This window comes from Corvus kubaryi, unplaced genomic scaffold (genome assembly GCF_017639235.1).
Source record: "Corvus kubaryi isolate FWS band 111438036 unplaced genomic scaffold, C.kubaryi_AGA036_p1.0 36851, whole genome shotgun sequence".
NCBI classification, from domain to species: Eukaryota; Metazoa; Chordata; class Aves; order Passeriformes; family Corvidae; genus Corvus; species Corvus kubaryi.
Window position 1 is genome coordinate 1 of NW_024580969.1, and position 24,425 is coordinate 24,425.

The 24,425-nt window shown below is 42.1% G+C and overlaps 2 protein-coding genes across 2 annotated transcripts; one reads left to right on the forward strand and one right to left on the reverse strand.

Annotated features, from left to right (window-relative positions):
* Positions 1-1,127: 1,127 nt before the first annotated feature.
* Positions 1,128-2,821, forward strand: MICOS13 (mitochondrial contact site and cristae organizing system subunit 13; the record flags this gene model as incomplete). The annotated part of the gene is made up of 3 exons (XM_042020174.1): positions 1,128-1,319; positions 2,087-2,138; positions 2,632-2,821. Coding segments are annotated over 3 exons (342 nt in total), but the record flags the coding sequence as incomplete, so codon positions are not given.
* Positions 2,822-4,828: 2,007 nt separating this feature from the next.
* On the reverse strand, positions 4,829-24,167 carry LOC121660730 (scaffold attachment factor B1-like). The gene is made up of 21 exons (XM_042020177.1): positions 23,874-24,167; positions 22,166-22,253; positions 21,150-21,214; positions 20,858-21,064; positions 18,736-18,798; positions 18,119-18,146; positions 16,718-17,219; positions 16,240-16,289; positions 13,168-13,268; positions 11,299-11,448; positions 11,127-11,203; positions 10,081-10,220; positions 9,672-9,763; positions 9,194-9,300; positions 8,099-8,392; positions 7,716-7,853; positions 7,181-7,223; positions 6,191-6,312; positions 5,623-5,735; positions 5,454-5,505; positions 4,829-5,192 (listed from the first exon to the last, which is right to left on the reverse strand). The coding sequence occupies exons 1-21, from the start codon at positions 24,060-24,062 to the stop codon at positions 5,063-5,065; spliced, it is 2,751 nt and encodes a 916-aa protein (XP_041876111.1). The 5' UTR covers positions 24,063-24,167; the 3' UTR covers positions 4,829-5,062.
* Positions 24,168-24,425: the final 258 nt, after the last annotated feature.

Below are 24,425 nucleotides of genomic sequence, written 5' to 3' on the forward strand. Positions count from 1 at the left end.
GATTAACCCCTGCAATTTGGAAATTGGCTTTTCCTTTCTAAAGTCATTTTTCTAGCCTCCCGACCTCCCTTCCTCCGCGCCCCCCCCGCGCCTCAGCGCTCCCCGGCTGTCCCCAGGCCCTGTACCTCGGCTCCGCTCGCCCGGCTCCGTCGCTCCGCGCCCTTGGCCTCGCCTGTCCCAGCGCCTGGGAGCTCCCCGTGTGTGTCTGCACATGCCGGGCAGGGCTCTGGCGCTGTCTGGGGACAAACATGGACGCGTAACATAAGGCCGAGAACAGCGCGACGCTCGGATCTGGACGTACACCCGTAGCGAGGAAGTGCAGAAGGGTGTCCTTGGGAGCGAACAATGCATTTTAGCAGAGAAATCCCTTTTCCCCAAAATGGGTGTGAATGCACGACTAAAAAAATGGCTCTCTCTTGTCAGTTGTATCTATCGTATGTCCTACTACTGCAGTACCGCTGTCTGCCAAGGTTTGGGTTGTCCCTTTGCACAATAGCTTTTGCTGGTTTTTTAAAGGGGAAACCTCTCTGTCCTGTGAGTTTGGGAAAGTCGGTCTCCTCAGATCTCTTATTTATAATGAAAATGCCAAGAAAGGCCAAATATTCTCTTCCCTTCTTCCCTTTTGTGGGTTGCCATTGCAGCTGTAAAACTGGTGACTGTGCATCATGTAGGGAAATATTAAAAGCCTTGGCAATGCAAACACCATGGCCAGGTGTTCACTGGACTGTAAGGAGCTTCACAAGATACTGGTGTCTATCAGGTTTATCAGATAAATACCAGATTTATAGGAAGAACCACATCATTAACATGGATGGCTTGCCCACTGCAAAATCCTTTAGTTGCTTTTGGAAGAGGTATACGCCAGTGATTCTCAGGCTTTAAAAAGTGGCACATGCTCTTGAGGTGCTTGGCACTTTCTCATTTTTTTTCTTGAAAACCATCACTGATAAAATGTGAATTTGGTGCAGTTTCAAGGGGCTGACAGGGAATAGTTGTCCTAGGAAGACAAGGAAGGTAGGTAGGTATTTTTCTGCTGATTTTTGCCTGCAGTAAGACATGAGATTTCGTTATTGATACCATCTCCTTGGCAGTCACAACCACTGAGAAAGATGCACTGATGGTCATAACGTGAACTGAACTGTTCTGATTTCAACTCTTTCAGGTTTCTCATCAAAGGAGGCCTGGCTGGAGCTGCTGTGTACGTGGCATATGACCAGGGGCTGCTGGGCAGTGGCACACAAGGTGCTGAAGCACTCAAAAAAGCTCAAGAAACGCTGCCTCCAGCTATCCAAGAGTGGACAAATTACCTGGGCTGGGAGGTAAGGGCTGCTCAGGTGATCCCTGCAACACAGACACCTCCTCTGAATGAGGAAGAGAAAATACGGGAGTGATACTCTGATTCCAGTGAGGCTGGCAGGAGTTTTACTGTTGAAACTGGATTTCACATGGCAAATATTTTAAAGAGGATTGAAATGGAAGGCAAATAAAATTCTGAATTTGGGGCAGAGACATTGCTCACAGATGTTATTTCAGTGGAGAAGGGGTGACCAGCCCTGTGCAGGGTCAAGGAGGGGATTGCACACATGCTCTGGGAGATATTTCCCTATGGAGTGGTATTCCCAAGCTTCTTTTGAAGGATCCTACATGTTTAAAAAGAACCAATGAATATATTATCCTCCCAATTTCTTACATTGCCAGCAGTTCATCAAGTTGAATTTAAAGTGCTTGAAGAGGCCCCTCCTCTATGAGTAGTTCTTAGTTTTTAAAATCCTCAGAAAACAGGAGGCCTTTGCTTGAAGTTTGAAAAGGTTTTTCATAATTACAGACAGTTACAAACTAACAGTCTGCTGCAAGGAGACAACCACAGAGATGTTTTTTTTTCAGTAGCACCTAAATAATATTTTCTACCTTTTGCACCTACTTTATATTGCAGGAAAGAGCAAAGCCCAGACTTAAAGCATCATTTGAGGCTTACAGAGAGTAGGCACCTAAGTATTTTTGACATCTGAGGTCAAGAGGCTTTGCCAAGGTGATGTGAATTCCCAGTGAAACCCCTCAAGTGCTGATGTTTTGTTTCTCTTTCTAGCTCCCCGCCACTCCAAAATTTGACTTTTCCCTCTCTGATTCCTGGAATAAAGGTAAAATAACTGCTCACTAACTGAGTCTGAACAGCTTTTCAGAAGGGATGAGCATTCCCACTGTTATTAGAATTTTAGATATTTTTGTTTGAAGGCCAAAGCATGTTAGAAGTATCCAGTAATATATAGTTTCTATGGTGCAGCAAAGAGTCTTCATGTAATTGTGGGGAAACACAGTCCACAAATACTGTGACATGTCCAGCATCACCCATGGAGTCTGTGGCAAGGCCAGAAATAAAACAGGACTTAAACAAAGAACCCAGCTCAGTCTTGTAATTGTCTTAACTCATGTACAGGTGCTGAAGTTGGAATTTCTGTGTCACAAATGCTGTTGAGACAATAAAGCTGTACTGGAAGCACGAATCATTCAGGCCACAGTGTGTTTAAAAGCTGAGTTAGAGCTCAGGGTTTAAAGAGATCTACTATGATGGAGTTGGAAATTGGGCTCGAATGATGGTGATCTTGGGGTAATTCTTCTCTGCTTTCCTTGCAGGAGTGCACACAGTCATGTCTGCCTTGTCTGTAGCTCCCACCAGGGCCTGTGAATACACAGTGGAAGGCTGGAAATACGTGAAGGATCTTGTGAAATGAACACGTTCTCCAGGGTTCAGGATTCTCTCAGTCCATCCCTCTGGAGGGCAGCTCGGCCATGTAAGGGCTACAATAAAAGACTTTGGAACTTCCATTTGTATTTGGGTTGGTTTTAGCCTACAGAGTGGAACAGTTGCTTTGTCTTAGCAGTGATCAAAGGCTCCAGGGATCACAGATAAGTTGGAATGAAGTGATGGCCATGTGCTGAGGAACAGCCTCTGTTCTAAAGCTTGGAAACTAAACAGATTATTCTGAAGCTGAATTAATCTTGATGGTGAATGCCATCTAATTCAAACCAAGCCAACAAGAGTTAAAAAAAAAATTTAAAAAACCAAGGTAACAGTAAAATATGCTGTAAAAGATGGCCTAGGATGATCAGACAAGCACAGGGGAGAGTAAGTGAGCAGTTTATCTGCATGAAACATTCTGTTAGCATCCACTGTGCCCCAGTTGGCAGACTGTGCATATTTTCATTTTAACATAGATGAAAACTTTCATGAGGTCACTTTTCAGTCACAGCCAAGAAAAATGTAAGGGGCACCAATAGCCTGGAAGGCATCAGTATTGTAAAATAAAGTTACAGATTGATTCTGTGTTTTTAACCATTTTTGATGGAATTGTTATAATTACACAATGAGCCAAAACACAATTGTGGAACAGGAAACAGCAGTGGGAGGGGAGAGAAGGTTGAGTCCTTACTCAAATTAGGAAGCAAATTTAAAACAGGAGGATAAAGAAGGATTTGCAATTTTGTTTCCGTTTTTAACAAATGGATACACGATGAAGCCAACTGCCCAGAGATTTCAGAGGATTTGCTTAAGATGCAAATGGCTTTAAAAAGTGCTTAAGTTAATTCCTGAAGGATGGGTCCATCAGCAGCTCTTAAAGCTGATGGTCCAGATGGAAGCTGCAAGCTCAGTAAACCTTGGGAGTTGTGTCCTGCAGGTGCCAGATGCTTCACCTCACTCCAGAACCCAGATAACCTCTCTCAATGCCCCATTTCTTCCCTAACTTTCCAATGTCCACTGATCTTGAAGCAGCACAACTTCGGTTCCAGGTCTACTCCCCATCTCAGAGCCAAACCTCCCACTAAGGAAATTCTGACACTCATCTACAGAGTTATCCTCTCTCTGGCTTTTGCTACAAACCAAATATAACCACTCTGAACAAAGCACACTGTGTACAAACAGAATACTGCAGCTCTGGTATGCTTAGAACTCGAGTTCTCTGTGCTTTTCAGGACCTTCTCTACCACTTTTTTGCCCTTTGATGATTGCTCTCCTAAGCTTCATTGTTGTAATATGCTTTCTCCATTGATGAATGAAAAAATATCTTCAGGCAACTTATAAAAACCCCTTCTCTAAAGATGGAAAAAACCCCAGTGACCCTACAAATGAAAGTAACAGGATTTTTTTTCCTCTTGGCATCATAAAAACCATTTTAGGGTAAGGCTAAGGTCATGTTGCTCCAGAGGTATCTGCACAAAGATAAATTATAATTTGGATTTGACAAAGCAACAGATCATTTGCACCAATCTCAATCATGTTAGGTCCTCAACACATTCTTAAAATGAATCTAAAGTACAGCCAGTGGCTGCTTCTAAGGAAATTATGGATTACTTCTAAGGCAGTTATAGATTGCTAGGTAAAATTACTGGGCTAAAACTGGTGGAGTTTTGGGCTACCCTGATCCATCAGAAGCTAAATAAAGTGATTGTGGGTTCACAAGCACCTCTGCACTGTCTCTTACAGAAGCTGTGCTGCTATCAGAATACAACTCCTTTTTCAGACATTATCTTGCACATGAGACCAGATGAAAAGAATTCTTCACTGCTTGCCCTACAAGCTCCTATGGCAATTTTGCAGTGGCAGGGTGTTCAAATTTTGACCACTCTGATCCACCAACGTTCACTCATGGTGGCACATGGGCTGGTTGTTAACTTTGACAGCTCTGAGGTAAACCACAGTATTTCATTATTTCTGGGAGTGCAAAGGGACACCTGTAAGGCATTTTGACACTTCCATCTTTGACACAGATTTAAATGGTTTAACATACAGCTGAAGAAATCAGTTTGACAGGGACTGCTGAAACAAAGCAAGTAACTGTAAACTGGCTTTTATTTATGGAAAATGGAATGCTTCATTAACAAACATTTTTAAATGGGATATGAACAACACCTTACAAAACAAATGAGTTCACATTGGATTGAGTGACATAATATGGCAGCAGCTTAAAAAAAATTACACTTACAGTAGCCCATAAGTTACAATTAATGGTAACCCTGGGTAACAGATCTGTTTCACTTGCCACCTTGCATGAAAAACCAAACACAATCAGTAGCGACGGTTGAAACGAGGATCGTTCGGTCTGTTTGCTCTTTCCTGGCCAGCAAATCCTTCTCCTTGCATTCCTCCTCCGTGCATGATCTGACTCTGATTGCCACCCTGCATGAAACTGCCACGCCTGGAAAGGGATTTAGACATTTTAATGTTCTCTCATGCTGGTACAGTCAGATTGCTAGAACGGGTGTTCTTTTTGCATGATTTTTCACTCTTCCATAGGATGCACTACATAAAAGCCATGGGGATTGTTTCATTATTCCTTGACACTTAAGTAACAAATTAGATAACTGATACTCCCATAGAATGTTTCTCTGGCTAATTTAAATAGAAGAAATGCCCCTTAAAAGGAAGAAAACTACTTTGCTGCTTTTAAAGTTCTTACCCTGACATGCCTCCACGATGCATCACATGGCCCGGTCTGCCTCTACCGCCACCTAAAGAAGTTCAAATGCTCCCTTTATATCCACAGCAAGTTTTACTTCATCTCCAAGAATAATGTCTGTATTTTCTTCTTTACATGGCACAGCTAAGGAGCTGTGCAAGAACCATACCTTGCCATCGCTCATGATCCCGTCCTATCATCCCTCCATCCACGCTGCTCTGCCAGGAACGATCTTGGTGCCCTTCAAACTTTCGACTGTGATCTCCCCAGTCACGTCCATCCCTGTAAAAACATGAAGTTCCCATCTTCTCATATGAGCCAGAGCACAAGAAATAGTTTTTATATTTGAATCCAAGTCACAAACGTACTCAAATGCTTTACCAAGGCTCATGTGAATCTTGTATTTATAGTGCTGCTAAGTCAAATCTCAGAAGAATCTTTCTGCTCAAACCAAGATGACAACTAAATAAGATACCGAGGAAGAACCACTATTCTGAAAATAGCAAGCTTTCATTGGAATATTAGTTAAAATTAATGGAAAGCATGATGACTTTAAGATGTGGAGGTATTAAAAAAAAATCATTCCAAGTGCACGTTTTGATGCACACGGCATCGAAACATTTGCAGTCCATCCAACGCTGTGGTGAAAGCTGGAAAAAAAAGAACTGTACTTCCAAAAACTTTGACATATGGAAATACTCCTTAGGTGCACAAGAAGAGGTGCTTTTAGTACTCACCGTGACTGTGGGGGTATCCCTCTGCTCTCACTCATCCTTCTGTCAGAGCCGTAGCTGCCCCAGCTCTCCCGGGAGTCCCGCGAGTGCCGGTCGGGGCCTCCGTGGCGCTCGTCTGGGTAATGCTGGAAGGCACAGAGAGCTCTTACAGGGCTGCACACACAGACCTGCTCACTGTTTAAACCTGCTCAGCTGTAATTCCTCCATCTCAGAATCAGCTGGGAGGGAAGGGACCTCCTGACATCTCCTCAGGGTCAGCCAGGACAGGCTGTCCAGGAGAGTCTCCCAGTGGGTTTTGAGGATCTTCCCAGGTTCTCCAGGCAACCTGTTCTAGCATTGCCAGTTAAAGGGGATTTGAATTGTCTTCAGGTGGAATTGTGTTTCAGTTTGTGCTCACTGACTCTTGTCAGTGCGCACCACTGTGGCACCTGGCTGCACCTTATCCATATCCTCCCTCCCATCAGGAGCTAAAGCACATTGGTAAGATAAGCCCAGGACTTTGCATTTCCTGCTCTTGAACTTCATGACATTCCCCTCAGCCCAACTCTCCAGCCTACCCATGTCCCTCCAAACCTCATAGTAAAGGCCACTGAGGATTCTATGACTCCCTAAAATTAATCTCTCACTGCTTGAATGAGCCCTGAAGGTCCTTCCCCCAGCCCTCGAACACAAACATCTCGACAGTTCAGCTCTTACTTCCATGTAACCTCATAGAGTGAATATTTTTGCCTCTTCTATGCAATCTTTCGGAATACTCTCTTTTGACACAACTCACTTGCTTTGATTTCTATCAGAATAATTATATCTAACTTCTATAGTAAGTCTTTGAACTGAATTTCATCCTACTGAAGAAAACAAGACAATCTGATTACTCAAACATATTTTGGTGGATATAATGTAATTCTCAACTACTGAAATTTAATCTCACACACACTATAGAAAATCAGGTTATAAGATGATAAGATATTTCTGTAGCTCTATAAAGCAACTCACTTGTCCATCCCGATCTCCCATAATTGTCCTGGAGCCATCTCTCCTAGAAACAGATGATTAGAATCAGACTGTGGTAGTAAAACACACAGCAGTCTGTAAAAATCCATCTATGTAAAACACAGATGAAAAATCCTGCACATCGTGTCACATCAACAAAAGGCATAAACAGCTGGAACATATGGAAACCACGACACATTTTGGATTCCTGGAAAATCCAGTTAGTCCTAAGGTATAAACCAAAATATTCTTGTTAGAATTCTAGGTGCCTAAAATATTATTGAGAAGTTTTCCAGAATCCTATAAATATGTAGAATTGTAAAAATACTTTGCCCAAGCCTGCCAGAAGCTTTAACTCATGTCACAGTACAAATCTTTTCATGGTTTTGGAAGAGAAAGACCACAGCCACTAAACAGCACTTGAAAAATAAAATGCAAACCAAGCACACACCTACTTTAAGTAAAGGCAGCAAAATGTGACATTAAAAATGTATTTTTGTCTTTTGTTTTCAGGCACGAGTGGAGGTAAGACACCAACCTGTCTATTGAATGCTCCTGGTAACGCCCACGATCCCTGTGATCGAAGTCATGGAAGCGATCCTGGCGACTGAAATCTGAGTGGTACCTGTCATTCATGGCCATTCGTTTTGCCTCTGGCCAGTAGGGATCATCCCTCCTGAAAGACAGAACAGACTCATTTTAGCCCAGATAATGCCTTTTGATATTGGTCCTCCTTCCAAACCAAAAGAAGGGTAATTAAGTTCAAAAGGGCGTTGAAAAGCCTGAGCTATTAAATATGATCATCTCAATGCAACCAACAACTGCTGAGAGCACATGTACGGCTTTTTCCAGCCCAGGCTGATGAGACAGAACCCAGCAGTGATGTTTTCCAGTGGCATCACTTGGATTTGGTGGCTTTACCTGCCATCTATGTCATAAGGTCTCCTCATGGCAGAGCGCCGCTCCTGCTCGTAGCGCAGCTGCTCGTGCTGGCGCCGCAGCTCCTCCCTCTCGCGCTGGATCCGATCCTGCTCCCTCCTCCTCTCGTGCTCGATGTGCATCCGTTCCCTTTCCAGCCTCTCCCTCTCCATCCGTTCCCGTTCCAGACGCTGCCGTTCGATTTCCAGTCTCTCCCGAGCAATCTCGAGCCTCTCCCTCTCTTCCCGTTCGCGGATGGTCTGGAGGTGCTGCTGCCTCTCCCGGCGCTCGCGTGTGCTGTTTCAACAGGCAAAAGTTACACGTGGAATGCTCCAAAGAATAAAGCAAGGTAAAATAAAAGGCAAAGTGTTAAAAATTAAAACCACAGTGGCTGCAAACTTGCATGATCTCCTTGAAATTACACCTGGGAAGGGCATGGAGGGAAAGATATTCAGTGTACACATGAATTTATTTAGAGACTGATCAAATGACTCCCACAAAACCCACCCTGGGGGTGAATACTTCTATATGGTCAGGAGAATGTGAATCCAATTGCCCACATATACTTCCATATGGTCAGGAGAATGTGAATCCAATTGCCCACAGTTCATTTCTTATACTGAAACAAAATATCTGTGAAGAATATTTTATTTCTGTGAAGAGAGATGGGATGGTATGGTGGATAATGACTCCACTAAAGCTCAGGAATTTAACTATGAGGGAGAAACTTTTTCCTCTCCAATAAAAATAACAAAAGCATTTTCCCCCTGTTCAATTCAACTACTGTCAGGTGAGAAATAAAGTTTTGTAATGTGCAGAAAACATGGAATTCAGGTCACAGTTCTAGCAAGGAATCTGAAGGGTGGCAATTATCACCTTTAAACATGAATCTATTAAACATATGAAACAAAGAAAAAGCCCCACCAAAAAGAATTAAATACCTAAATTAAGTTCAACAGATACCCATAAAAATAAACAAAGTTACAAGAGGGGAAAAATAATTGAAGGCCTTTTTCTCTCTCAGTCTTATTTTAATAAAAATAAAAGATATATATATTTTAGGCAAAAGAACCCAAACAATGTCAGTGCTGCTCTTACCGGCGCTGCTCTGCCTCCCTCATTTTTCGCTGTGCTTTGATTTTGTCAAAGGGGACAATCCCTTGTCTCTCTCTGCTCTCTGATTTGCGGTCCTGGCTCTTAACACTCTGTATTTAAAAAAGAAACTTTAATTTATTAAACGACAACCATCACAAACAATACTCTTAAGCTCTGTTTCCATTTGTACAGTTCATATCTCCAAGGTTGGGCCCTGCTTTTTTCCAAAAGCTGTTCTTTTTCTAACGTTACAGACACCATATATTAAGACAGTAATACCTTGCCTCATTTGTTTGGCAGGATTTGAGTGCTGAATATGGTGTTGGCCAAATGAGAGGTATTTTACTAATTAAGATCTAAATCCCTGCTACAGAAACTCTAATTTGACAAACTGGCAAGACAAGTGTGGGTTGCATGTAGCCTGGCAGGATTCAGGATTTGTTTCTAAGGAAGATGTTTTCCATGCAGAAGCATTACTTACTCTGTCTTTTGATGTAGTGGATGTTTTCACACTAATAACAGGTTCTCCTTTGGATTTATCCATGACTACTGTTCTCTCTGTTCCTTTACTTCCTAAATAAATCAGAAGTGGGAAAAACCAATCAAACTACATGATGTACACCACTCATTGCTACGCCAGAAGTTCTGTTCTCTAAAATGTGAGAATGGGCATTTAACTCTCTCTTCAAAACCAATTCTTTCACTCCACCTAACCCAGGTACTTCTTTTAAGGATTGCACAATGTCAAACATCTCCCCTTCCCCTTATACATTCTGGATTTCCAATCAGAAACAATCCTAGAACATTTCTTTGGAAAGAACTACCTACAATTAAATATTCCTACATCAACATATCTTTTACTCTATTAAAAAAAACAACAGTCAAATTACCTGATTTAACAGTTTTAGGTTGATCTGATGAACCAGACTTCTGCTCATCTTTATCTTTTTTTTCCTTTTCATCTTTGTCTTCTGTCTTTTTAGGATCATCTCTTTGGTCAGATTTCTCATCCCTTTTAGCACCGCCAGGTCTGTGGATAGATATTGATACAGATTAGACTAATACATACTAAGAGAAAAGAAAATTCAAGGAAAATGCCAACAACACACCAACAAAGTAGAATTCTGATGTGTAACAACCATAATTAGATTTCCAAACTTTTCCTTCCACAACTTCCTGCTCCATAAAACAAGATATTCAGACCATCCCGTGCAGGTGTCAGAACTTGGCCAGGATTCAGGTATCTCAACTGGAAGCATGAGGACAAATTCACACCATTAAGCACACCATGTGCTTAATGTCCACAAAGTTCCTCACACAACGTGACAATGAACTGTTTTTGACAGGCAACTTGGTGAAATAAAAGCAAGAAGTTCTCAGCAAGTTGCATTTAAGAAAAGTTATGCCCCGAGAAGATAATTAAGGCAAAGTGCTTAGTGTTTAATTCACTCTCTTAGTGCCTTAATCAGCTACTTTCAGTAATGCTAGAGAGGAAGAGAACAGTGCTCAGGAGGAACACAATCTGGGAACAGATCTTGGACAATTTTCTTTTAACTGTCTGGGACCTGGAGGAAACTCTATTCCAGTGAGAGACACAAGGTAAGGAGAAAGTGAAATTCTCAAATGGTCTTTCCTACAGACTTAAGACATGAAAGCTCCACAATTATTACTAAACCCCAAATAAGGCTAAATTTAAAGCGTGTGCTTGAAAATGCAACTTTCCAGTGCCTACTTTAAAGCACGCAATAGAAACATTTTAAATTAGGCACTGAACATCAAGTGACGTTTATCTTGTAGTAAAAGCTGAAAAAATCCATGTACTCCTGTTTTTGAATGTTTGCCACAGAAATTCTTATTGTAACTTTAGTTTTTCGTGACATCAACACAGACTGAAGAACAGAAAACACCTTTGGTAGGAGAATTTTCAACACAGTACCTCTCACTGACTGTTTCTCTCTTTGCTTCACTCTCTTTTTTTTCACTTGTCTTCTTCCCAGCGGGTTCATTTTTTGCCTGAAATTTATTTTGCACATCATCAGCTGAGAATGTGGCCTCGATCATTTGCACAATCTGGTGGGAACTCAGTATCTTTGAGGACAAGTACTCACTTTTTCCACAGAAATGATCTTGCCATGCAGCTCTGTCTTGTGCAGGTGAGTGATGCACTTTGTGGCCTCCTCGGCCGTGGACATCGTGACAAAGCCGTAGCAGCGAGCGCCAGGACTGCGAGCGTTGGTCACCACCTTGGCACCCACCACCTTCCCAAAAAAACCAGGAATTACTCTCCCTGTGACAAATCCCTCACGTTTAACAGCAAGAACTACAAGCTCCTTTTCTGCTCTTTTTAATTCCTGGCCATTGCCACGCAGGAAACTTCTGGTTTTGAGAGATTAACAAATACAAAAGGAGCATTGCTTGGAGCTGACTATGTTTCTGTTACCAATGGAATGCTACAAAAGCTGAATCAAGAGGTGGGAGCCAAAGACTGAATTCTCTTCTGGAGAAAGACCACAAGGGAACAATATAAAAAAAAAAGGGCATCTAACTCTACATCAACAAAATCACTTTGCTCAAGTATAAAATAGTAAAAACCAATACGAATTTTTAAGGCAATTTCCACATACACGCTAATGCTCAACTGCTAAGTGCCAGCTTCCCTCCAAAAAATGTTTGCATGTCACTGCTGAGGCACATCAGCAATGTTATCTGCAATCTTCTTTACAAAACAGGAAGTTTCCCCAAAAACTAGAGCTTGAAAAAGGCACACAAATGGTGTTTATTTATGCTCAGATATTCAATGCAGCTCACTTTGTAATAGAGAAATCAATCATATTTCAGGTGTGATGTTTCAAAGTACAGCTGAATGAAGAACCTACTTCTGAGCATTTAATTTATTGCACACGTACATCTACTTCCAGGAAGCTCTGCCTCTGCTAATACCCTGAAGAAAATAACAATATTTTATTTAGATGACTAAATGGCACCATGACATCTATCTAGAACCAAATACTAAGTTGTTTGTTGTTTACTTTTTAATCACATTTAAAATTTAGTGGCACATCTCTATAATCAACATTTTTGGTTACCAGATGGAATTCTAAGCAAATCAATGGAAGTATTGTGTCACAAGGAGCATTAAAAAGGTTTTACCAGTCCCATGACTTTCAAACTCCAAGCTGTGCTACAATTAATCCATTTTTGTACCTATCTGTAAAGGCATATTTAAGTTTCAGAGTATTTTCATCAGTAAAACATTCAATGGCAGGTTGTCAGCACATACCATTTGCTTTTACTACAATCAGCTGACAGTAATCTGTAAATAGGCCTCAGAGGTCTGACAAAAATCCTTACTGATGGCTCTGATATCAGCTTTTTATTGAGCTCTTTCCATTTTCCAGCTGACAGGGAGATTTGACATTTTGTCTTTCCTTAACAGCAACTGCAGGACCTCTCCTGCCAGCAAAACCAAACAACACCTCCCCATATCCCAAACTACCCAAACAAGTGTTTTTTAAAGGAACTGCCAACTCTTGACAAAAATGAAACTTTAGGTACTAAGGCAATTCCTAAGATATTCCCCAGCAATTTTGTCTCAACATTTACTGCATATTTTACTTAGTCCTAAAGAAGTCTTTAATAAACATTAAATTCACAGCTGACTGTGAATTTTCAGCAGGTGAAGATACCATACTGCAGCACAGGAGACAGAAAAATGTGTAAAGTTATTGACTATTTCAAATAAAGGATCACAAAGGGAATTTTGTATTTGTTTGGAAGTGAGCAACAGAATAAAAAAAACCCCAGTCATTCAGTGTTATTTTTTCCTTGATATCCCACAATATTCTTGATAATTGGATTCCTTCGTTGGTACTTCAGTGATGGGAGCTTAAAAAGTCTTATTAACACAGTTTCTAGCCAAAAACCCCAAACAAAACAAACACTGGAACAAAAAGAAACCAACAAAAATAACCCCTTACCTTCCCATATTTGCTAAACAGATTCTTCAGATCTGTAGCTCTGGTGGTGGAAGCCAATCCACTCACCCAAAAGTTTCTACCAGAACTGCCAGCACTGCGACCTAGTTGGGAAAACAAACAGACAAAACCAAAACATACCCCAAATCCTAATTATTTGAATTAATTACTTGAATTATTATGCGAATTAAAATGGAGCAGGATCACAGATTTTTAACTTTTTAAAATCACAGAGCAAGTGAAATGCATTATGTGACACTCTCCTCCCATGATTTGCTTTGCTGAAGGTAAGGAGCATTACAAGTTCAAAAATTTGGGTGGAACTACGAGTTTTGATACAGAAATATTTCATATCATTCTTCAAGAAAGCAACTGGACAAGGGCATCTCTGAATTAAGTGAGGCTCTTGAAAGCATGTCAGAATAGATCCCAGTAACTTACAGGAAAGGAGAGCAGCCCTGTAAGAGTTGTGGGGAACTGTGTCTGCACCCCAGGTGTGCTCATGTCTTGCCTCCTTATCTCAACTCCAAGGGAATGCTGATGGGATGCAGAATTCCTCCCAAGGAAAGCCATTCACCATCAAGAAACCAAGGAAATGTCTCTGTTTCTGCCCACAAAGATCCACAGTTGGGATACAGAGTCTGACTTCAGTTGCAGGCGTTAGGAAAGACCTGGCCTGCTTTAGCTATGCAAGAACTACAGAACACCTGGCCAATTTTCCCTCTCAGCTACAAAGGTAATTTAATAAATGCTAATGAACTTGCCAAGTCTGAACACCCAACATCAGGTGACTAAAGACTGACCTGAACTCCAAGGTTTAGTGTTTGCATGAAGCATTTACACAAGGATACTGTTTCCAGTCTCCTTTGAAATCTCTTTACTGTCCTTCTGTCAGTCTGGGCAGTTTCAAGGCCTCAATGAATGGGTTTCACTCCAGCTCCCTGTTTTCCATACTTCTGTTTTGGTGGTTTTTTGGTGATATATGGAATTTTACAGAACCTCTTTCATCGAGGGAAGGAATTTTTCCCAGAACCTTTCCAAAATGCTATTTGGGTGTCTTTCCATCTTCTACTTCCTGATAATTTCAGTCATTGGCACGAGTAACTGAGAACACAGACATCAATATTTACACAAGTTTCCTAGGAAAGGATGCAGTAATTTGTATCAATCTCTTACAAAAACACCCAAAGCAAAGAGAGGTTTTTTGTGTAAAGGTGAGTATACACCTGCCATCATCTATCTCAAAAGTGCACGGACAAAGGTATGTCATGCACACAAATACATGGGGGATGCACTGTCTTGGTGTTTTAAAAAGCTGAGCCAAAGGCTTTGATGCTTTTACTCCACACATTTCTACAATTTAGAAATTACTACCTGCAGTTACTCTGGCAACAGAATCCTGGAGAAAGAAGAAAGTGCCCATTTTTCTATTTTCTGCTATTTTACCAATGAGTTTCTTAAGATTTTTAAGACTATGGTAATGTCCTTTTTGATTAAGGATTGCTCAGTCTTAACATCTCCAGGTTCTTCCCTCCCATAAGACTTTAAAAAGTGCTCCTGCAATGGTACTGCACTTTTGAGACAAAGAAATACTGGGACTTGAAAATATTTAACTTAGAAACAAGAACAGTGCAGATGTTGGGAGCCAACCACCAACACTGGAGACATCTTTCAGATGAGCATCCATTGACTGCCAAATCCACCAGGGTGAGCTCATGAATTTCTTTTTCTGCACTCTTGTTGACACAGTTTTCAGAACGAATGCACGGAACATAGAAAATTCTTCATCCCAAATAAAATCCTTTCATACAGGTGGGCACATAGCAATGTATGAGTCAGAACTGACTTGTATATAGTTTTTTAGCTTCCTTCTGGCTCAGTCACTTTGCTCTGCATGCAGAGAATGTTACAGAGCCAAGCAGCTCCTTCTCACCACTGCTGCTCACTAAGCCAGAAAAGGAATAAAACAAATGCTATGGACCACAGCATGTCCTTTGGAGAGTGGGATGCAGGAGCAAGGTGGTTATCAGACACCCAAGCTCCTGAAGGCTGCTTTGAAAGCAAACCCAGCTAAGAGTTTTCTCAGTCTCACAAAAACAACACACTCGAGTCCTTAGGTAAATGACAGCATGCACAGAACATTCCCTGAGATATTCTGAAGTAAGAGAACACAAGATTACAGACTGAACCCAAATTGACTCTAACAAGGCTGAAAGGGAGGTCCAGCAGCTTGTGCAAACAGGTATAACCCAGGACCTCTGAAAAAGCAGCTGACAGGGAGGTGAGTCTGGGTTGCAAACCCCAATTAAAACCAAACCAATTCCTCCTGTCCAGTTGGCAGGCAGACCTCATAATGAGTTTCTTGCTTTTTATAGGAATTGCTGGTGTTTCCACACTTAAAAGTGCTGAACTACCTGCCAGCAGCATGTAAGAAGAATGTTAACAGTCAGGTCTAAATTTTCAGCCCTGGGCAGGCAGAAGAGAACAGAGAGGTGGGGTGAGCTGCAAAGACTCAGCTGCCTGGTGTATTAAAAGCAAGAAGGCATCTGACACTGATAGAAATATTTTCTTCTTGCTTATGATGCATACTTGCACCATGAATAGGATCTGCAGGACAAAGATTTAATAAAATCAATGTAATTTGAAGACAACATTAAACTGTAAGATTTGTGGCATGTAAATATGTGAATTCTAGATCCCAAATCACTTCAGCAAAACAGAAGATGGGAAGGAGAATTCTAAGTGTATAGTAGAGCAAACACGATTGCAAAAGGTTCCTGACTCACTAACAGCTGTTAGTGAGCATCTCCAGTGCCAAAAAAGACGTATTTACCATGTATTAACATCTACCTTTAAAAATCAAGATACAAACAAAACAGTGCAATGCACATGTTCTGAAAAAATGCATATAAGGAAAATACTTATTTTAACGTGAATAAAGAAAATCCAGACAGAAGTGAGTTTATGCTATTTAACAACTGCTTGGAGTGCAATCAATTTCTTCTGAAATAACCCACCCAAGACAACCAGCTATCCAAGCAATCATTGAAGTTTTATATTTGAAAACAAACATACCTTTCTCATCTTTTGAGATTATCTTTGTATCTCTGTCCTCCTCAACAGGGCTAAAGAAAAAACACCACATTATTCAAGTCAGAAAGAAAAGTGACTAAATATAAATTATGAAAAAAGCTAAAATTAAATACCTACCAGAAAACATGTTGCAAACGAAAACACACCTTTGTATACTTGATTTAAGAAATCTGACAAGAAATAATGAAGTCAGATTCTTAAACAGACTTACATTAAGAAGATGATTACAAATAAGAGTAATTTGGGAAAACAACCTTTGAAGGTTGATGAAGGAAAGAAATCAAACCCATTGCGTTTAAAAAAATAAAAATATCTGCACATGGAGAAATAAAAGAGACCTTTAGGAATAGGCTACAATTTCATCAGTCTCGGAGGCCAATTGAAGGAAACAGCTTATTCGCATCACTTAAGGACCAATGATAAAAGATAGCATCTGGTCTATAACGGAGAAAAAACAAACCTCTTTTTCTGATCACCGCCCTCACTGGCTGAGGACTCTTTAGTGGCAGGGGAAGATTCCTCTGAATTAGCTTTGTCTTCTGCTCTCTTGCCATCTTCTTTGCTATCTCTGGCTTCGGCACCTGCGCCTTTCTCCGCTGTCTCCCCACTAGAGGCTTCCAGGCCTTGGGAGCGTTTGCTACTCTGATCGCTTAGGGTCTCTACCACTACACCTTCAGAGTCCGGGGCCTCTTCCTCGGGGCTCTGTTCACTTGTCTCCCCTTTTGCTACCACTAAACGCTTTGCTTCCTTCCTTGCCAAAGCTTGGGCCGATTTGCTGTCCAAAGCTAAAGCATCTTCCTCCAACTGAGCGGCAGCGAGAGCGTCCTCTTCCTCAGCCAGCCTCTTGCCTGGCCCCGCGTTACTGGCTTCCTGCGCACGCGGCCGCTCCGCTTCGGGAGGTTCTTCGTTAAGTAGCTCAGATTTACAAGTTTCCCCCAAAATGTCGAGTATTTTCTCATTTTCTACGGATTTAACAGGAATAGAATGGCACAAGATTTAATCACCAGGGAAATACAGCAATCACAAATGTGGAACTGGCATGGCTGCCACACTAACACCAAGAGAACTGCTAAGCTACACAGAGATTGGAAAACCCTAGTGTACACAGTGTTACAGCTACCACGCTAACTGCTCTCTCACACACTGCCAAATCAGCCCTAGCACCTCAACAGGGAAGAAAAATGCCCCCACAGATTTAACAAAAAACTTCGGGCTCAGCCTTCATATTCTTCAGCAAATCGTTCAGCTCTGTTTCTTCTCTAGTTAGCTTCCAGAGTCCGAGATGCTTAACTGAACGTATCAAGGCACTGAGAGTTCAATTTTTAAATTTCTGTGAAATTCTTTTAGCAGAGACAGTCCAACATGAGAACTGGGCATCTTCTGATGGTGCATGAGTGTGTTTGCAGTCCAGAAAGGGAATAGTATCTGTATGAAATTTCCATGAAGAAACTCTCTTCTTTCTTCTGTATCCAGTAACTAATCTTTACACTTTAATGCCCTACAATATCTTTTTACTGCTTTCACTGCTCTCTACTTAGTAACAGAGTTAAGGTGTGTGCAATATCACAAGATCTGTTTACAAGTAGAATATTTAGCTTTTAAAACTGTGATTAAACTTCTCTAAATCCATTTATGTAGTTTAACAGGTTTTTAAACCATTTCATTTCACTGGAAGTATTTCAAGCATCACTTCACAGATCTGGGGATATGATTGGGTTTCCAATCTCTATGACCCTGCATGATCTGGATTGTCCATTATAAAAATAATGCAAATTATGTTTGTTTGCTTGGGTTTTTTAATAGTTAATGGTTTAAAAAGTATTAGTTGAAAAGACAGGAATATGTTTTTCTTTAACAGTACCTGGCTCCAAGTGTAGCTTCTCCATTTTCTGTTTGGGAAAAAAAGACCACAGAATAAGGACTTTATAGAATGTATCATCTAACACAGAAAAACTGCACCTGCCCAATCCCAAAATTGAAACTACACAAATTCATCTACTACTTTTAGCACTTTTTTTCACTGTCCACTGGAAATAAGTATTTTATATAGGTGACTTTTCTGGCCCATTAAAGCCAAGTCAAAATATCAGCCACAACTACATTCTCTCAAATAACTCCGAATTTTAAAGAGACCAATAAAGTATCTTTGTGTACCACCACACCAATTACAGAGTAAAAAACAAATCCAGCTACTACTTTATATAATCAGTGGGAGAGAGAAGAAATCAACAAGTCCCTTTTTATCTGCCATGAAAATGAAGGAAGTCTTGAGAGCTGACTGAAAAGTAGGGAGAAAACCACACGGCACCCTCATTTCACAGACCGTGCTGAGCAAGGTTACCAATGTCTTGGATTCTGTTACAATTTCATATTACAGTCACATTTTCTTTCTTGTAGTATGAGAACTGAGTAAATATTAATAATATGACATATTGATTAACATGAGAATCTGAAATAACAGCTACATTTTCAGTTTACCTTCATTTCAATTAAATCAGAAGAGGAAGCTTCTAAATTGTTTTCAATTTCATCATAATCTTCCTAAAAGAGTAAAAAAGGAATGAAAGCATTTCTTACCGAAAGCAGCTTAAGGAGAATACACCTGTATTTAATTTTCCCTTTCAAGAAACCATGAAATATTTTCAAGTGCTTGACAGATCTCAATTACTACTTCAGACTGTGACCCAAAAATGAACAACATGTAAACATACCTCATATTTAAACACCTTTCTCCAATTACTTTTCATTTTAATTTTAACAGGACATTGTCTATTTGTAAGTTATTCTTAGTCTTATTTCACATTTCTGTGGTTACTGACCATGTTTTTTCATTTTCCCACTTTTTAACTTTAGTTCCTAAATGAAAAAAACACGTTGGAAATGAAGCTGACTCAGCTTTACACTTCTCCAAACCAAAAACATATCCCAAAAATCTTACTTCCTTAAAGAGCTGAGGGTAAGATGCAACCAAAATTCATTGGTTACATGAGATTAATTTACAGAACAGCACAAAATTGCCTTTCAGGTGAAGTGGATGCTGTTGCAATGACTCTGTGTTCAGTCCCATGAAAGGGGAGATTTTCTCCCAAGCCTTTGTGTTTGAATGCTCTGTTGGAGTGCAGACACCACAGCCAGGCTCTGTTGAAATCCCTGCAAGAGGGGGGAACTCAGAGGTACCTTGTAGCTGGTAAACCACAGAGTAGCTGTCAACCAAAGGAAAACAAAGAAGATTTCTTGTTGTTGAGCCAGGGAAACGCACAGCTCTGTGCCAAGGGTTACCTCAGATGTAATACTGATGTCACCCACCTCCAAGGTATGACCACCCCCCAGTGAACAGGACGTACAACTAGAGTCACTCAAGCTCCACCTAAATGTAAAAACAGTACAAAAGTAAGCTAAAAGTGTGGAGAAGTTAGGGGAGGCTCCACTGTAACAGTCTGAACCTGTCTTCTCCCCTTTAGGGATGTCTGTTGAGTAAGAATACTCTTAAGCATGATGAACTCCAGCCAGCTTTTGTTAGGAATTAAAGCTGGTTAGTATAGTGGGGGAGTTTTTTTTCAGACAGATACTACCACCAGCAATCCTTAAGCCTTAAGCTGTCACAATTTTCCATGACATTAATGATGTTATTCCATAAAAGGTTGGGTGTGAGCCCTTCAAAGGCACCAACAGCTGCCTGCAGTGAGTAACACACTCAACTGAGGAGACCTGGGGCAGGGGGCTCTGTTACGCTCTGTGTGTGATCTCTCTGATCCAGGGGTCTGCCCAGTGAAGGGTCCACAGAACAGGATGCTGACACTTTTTGAGCCCAAGGGTCTTGGCTTTCCCATGGCACTGACAGACCAGTCAAACAAAAAGGCTTTGAGAAAATCTCCCTTTTCAGTTGAAAGAAGGTAAACGATAAAAAGTTGAAGCAGATATGCAGAAGGCAAAGAAGGAGAATATGTTCTGTTTTGTGAGTGAACAGCCTAAAAGAAATAAAAAACCCAAACCCACAAGGATCCAAGAAGGATAATATTTGGGGAGTGAATGTGACATATGGATAACCCTGTGCTGTCTGCAAAAGACATTGCAAGCTGCTCTCAAAACCAAGCCAAAAGCCTGGCAATGTCAGAACAGGGCAACACAGGAAGTTCTTCTTTTATTCATCTCCATAAGAAAACAGAACAACACAACTTCCTTAAACCAGAGCATTTTGTCTGCAAAAAAGATATCCAAATTACCTAAGTTGAAAACGTATTTTTCTCTCTCCCCATAAACACCTACATGGCTGGGTGTATGCATATATACACATTGACATATAGAACATATAAACAGGAAGAGGGAATACAGACACTAACACAGCATTTTCAATTCCAGACTCCTTTCACAGCAAGCAAAGGTGATACTGAAAGGTAGGGAAGATGGCAACTCATCTACTGAGAACATTTCAAGCCTCAAGAATATTTACCACTTAAAACACTAGGACATGAGAGCTGTGAATGGGAAATAGAATCCAGATCACATTCAGATCCGATATTCTACTGGATTGAAATACCTTATGTGCCCATATCCCTATTAAATATCTTCTGGAAAATTACAAAGACCTCTACTCACTCACCTCATTTTCTGTTAGCTGATCAGGAAGTTCCTTCATTTCTGCTTCGACATTATCTTTATTATCAGACAGAGAATCAAGAATATTGTCAGGACTATAATCTTCTCCGCAGTCTACAGCACTGCTGTTATCTATTTCAGCTTCATCTAAAACACTAATATCCATCATGTCAATATCCTGCAAGGTATCCAGATTTGCTTCAATATCCTCCTACAGAGAGAAAAAGGGTAAATGTGTAGTTATTGCAGGTTACCTGATGCACTTTCTTAGTAACTGCAATCATGATTTCACTTACTTGCCCATCTCTGGAGTTTTCTTCTAGACCATTGTCTTCCACACCTTCTTCTTCTGGTTTCCTTCCTACAAACAATATCACTGCAGTGAGATGTAGCAGCACTACATTTTGTAACATGTTTAAGCTTTGGTGAATTATCTCTTGAACACTCAGTTTGTTTCAGCAAGTAATCATTACGAGGCGGATTCAGAAGTCTGGGTCAGTATGGATATAACTGAGGTCACCTTGCCACTCCATAAAAGCAAGAAGCAGGAGCATGAACTACAAGTAGCACAGTATTTTTCTAAAGCTACAGTCTCATTCCACAACACTTCAAAACCTAAAAAGACACAACACCCTCTGGGTAATCCATTTAAAAGTAACACCTTAAGATTGTTACAAAAACACCTCCCTTAATTAAATGTATTCAGAATGAGTATTTACTTTCAAGATCTTGGACACGAATCACATTTATGCACATCTGTCACTCCCAAACTCCTACTGCTATTCAAAGACAACAGCTCTTTCTCTATTTTTAGCCAGTCTGACTTAGAAGAAGCAGCTTAATAATCTGTTTCTTTTCAGAAAATATTCTTTAAGAACTGGCCATGAGCAATTCAAATAAGCCACAAGTAACATGGCACGCAGAATATTTAATATTTTGAAGCAACATATGGTTAAATATAGCTACAGTTTAAATATAGTTTAAATATAATTATAGGGGCTTTCCATGGAGCTTATGCTGCAGCTGCTTGCTCTGTACCTGACACAATTCTACACATGGTAACAAATACAGAAACATCTGCAATTTGTGGTTTCATCTTCACTTTTCAAGACTTGCCAATAAAATACAGTCAGGTGTCATATTATCACTTAAAATTATTATTGCTCATTAATGCAAAGGAGTTTTACCATTTTCCATAAGGTAAAAAGCAATTTTAAAAAAAATTAAACTAATGTAACAGGAGAAATCAAGTCTGCATGCCAAATTCTAGCTACGTGCAAACAGTGGAACTGCAAGTGTCCAGACACCATACCTTTGCTAGTTCTTTTTGGCATTCTTTTCGTGGTCAGCTCTGAGGCCACGGGAATTTCGTCAGGATCTCCTCCTTCCTCCTCAATGGCCTGTTGGAGACAGCAGGATTATATCCACTGTATTATTTGCTTGTGTGCATTTGTAGTGGATGGGATGGGCAGTTAATTCTCTTCACAGCAGCTGATAGGGGGCTGTGGTTTGAGTTTGTGCTGAGAACAGTGCTGATAACACAGGGATGTTTTAGATACTGCTGAGCAGAGCTTACACAGAGCCAAGGGCTCTTCTGCTCCTCTGCCCCAGCAAGCAGGATAGGGGCCACAAGGAATTGGGAAGGGACACAGTGAGACAACTGCCCAAAGGGTCTTGTGCTCAGTAATAAAACTGGTGGAAGCTGGCGGGGCTGCCATTACTTGGGGGCTGGCTCAGCATCAGTTGAGCTGGTTGACACTATGGAATTATTTTCTTTCATGTCACTTGTTTGTCTTACATGCTTTATTAATTTCTTTCATCCATGTCTTTTTTTTTGACCCTTACATTTCTTAAGATTATAAAACTATCTTTGTCACAATCCCATAAGTTTACTATCCCTTTCACCCTTCCACTTCTAGCCCTCATCCTGAGTGAGTGGCCGTGTGGTGCTTGGCTGCCTGCTAGGACTTAACCACAACTGCATTTTTAAGGATTTGTGACATGGAAACATTGGCGTCTCTCCCCAGTTCAGGTGATACAGCCAGGCAGCTGTATCACCTGTCAGAAATACTAAATAATAAGGTGCAACACACACACAATCCCCACAGCCAAATCAAGCTACTACTCTGCAAATAAGCACATTAATGGTGTAACACTGGGAGAGACTCTTACAGGAGCTCAGGTGCATGAGTTTTTTCTCAATGTGCAGGCCTGTTAGAACCCATAAAAGGGCCAAGGCTGACCGTGCCGTTCTGGCCTCATGGAAGTCTGTGAGAACACATTCCAGAGAGGTCGGAGAGATGGAGTCGGGTGAAGTGTGGTGGTGCCAAGCAATAGGGCAGAAACTGATGCACAGAAAGTTGCACCTGAATAGGAGGATAATATTCTTTACTGTGCGAGTGACCGCGCACTGGAACACATTGCCCAGGGAGCGTGTGAAGTCTCTCTCACTGGACATACTCAAGAACTGTCTGGACGAAATCCTGTACCATGGGCTCTAGGACAAAACCCTACCGGAGCAGATCACCCACTGTGATCCCTTCCAACTTCACCCATTCTGTGAACGGTATAGAGAGAAAGGACGAGGAGAGATGTGAGAAAGGGGCATATGCGTGTATGTCGGGGGAACGGGAGAGTAAATCGGGGAAGGACGCGCGGACGTCGGGGTCAGGCAACAACGGAAAGGTCGGGGCCGTATCAAATTCCACCCAGCGCAATCTGAGCCGCGCTCCAGAGCGGCGACGGAGCGCGGGCGGCGGAATGGGCGCCCACACCACAGAGCGGCGTAATGAAGCCCCGCAAAGGCAATGGCTCTGCAGCGGCCGGAGCAAAGGGGACACGCTGGAGCCCAACAACACCCCGCGGGGGCCCGGCAGCAGCACCGGAGCCCCGCTCCCCTCAGGGCCGCCCCGCTCCAGGCCCGGCCCCGAGCGCGCACGCGCCGAGAGCGCCACAGACAAAGGACCCGGATGGCCTCACGCCACTGCCCCCTCGCCTCCCCCCGCCGCGCTCTGCCTCACCTTCCTCAGCCGCTCCATGAGGACGCTCTTGTTCCCGCCGCTGTCCAAGTTACGCCGCTTGAGCTCGGCCCGCAGGTCGATGACTCGTAGCTCGCTCAGTCGCCGAGTTTCAGGTTCCGAACCAAAAGTTGCGGCCCCGCCAAGGGATGTGAAATCCCCCAGTCCGGCCGCTGATTGACTCTCCGCCATCAAGGCCCCTTCAGTATTTCGCCTCGAGCCCAAATGCGCAGGAGAACACGGCACAACCCAACAGCGAACCTTGCGATCACGGCACAAAATGGTGGGGAGCGAGACGCGCCGAGGGGAGGGGGAACAAAGCGCGCTGTGCGCAGGCGCGGGCGGGAGGCAGCGGGCGGGGCCTGGCGGGAGAATCGCTGCGCGCAGGCGCAAGCGGCGTCGCTCGCGTCCAAGGACGGCTCGCGAGCTCTTGCGCATGCGCCGAGGGGCCCGGGGGCAGGCTGGCCGCGTGACGCCACCGCCGCTCCGGAGTTGGCGGCGCCGCGGCGCGCGCAGCCCCCCCGGACCCCGGGGCGCATGCGCGCTGGGCACCCT

Bases quoted from the DNA above. Each gene is read 5' to 3' on its own strand.
- LOC121660730 (XM_042020177.1), bottom strand. From the start codon at position 24,062: ATGGCGGAGAGTCAATCAGCGGCCGGACTGGGGGATTTCACATCCCTT. The intron at 22,254-23,873 runs GTGAGGCAGAGC...TGTCTCCAACAG, and splicing joins TCATGGAGCGGCTGAGGAAG to GCCATTGAGGAGGAAGGAGG. The intron at 21,065-21,149 runs GTAAGTGAAATC...TTCTCTCTGTAG, and splicing joins AAAACTCCAGAGATGGGCAA to GAGGATATTGAAGCAAATCT.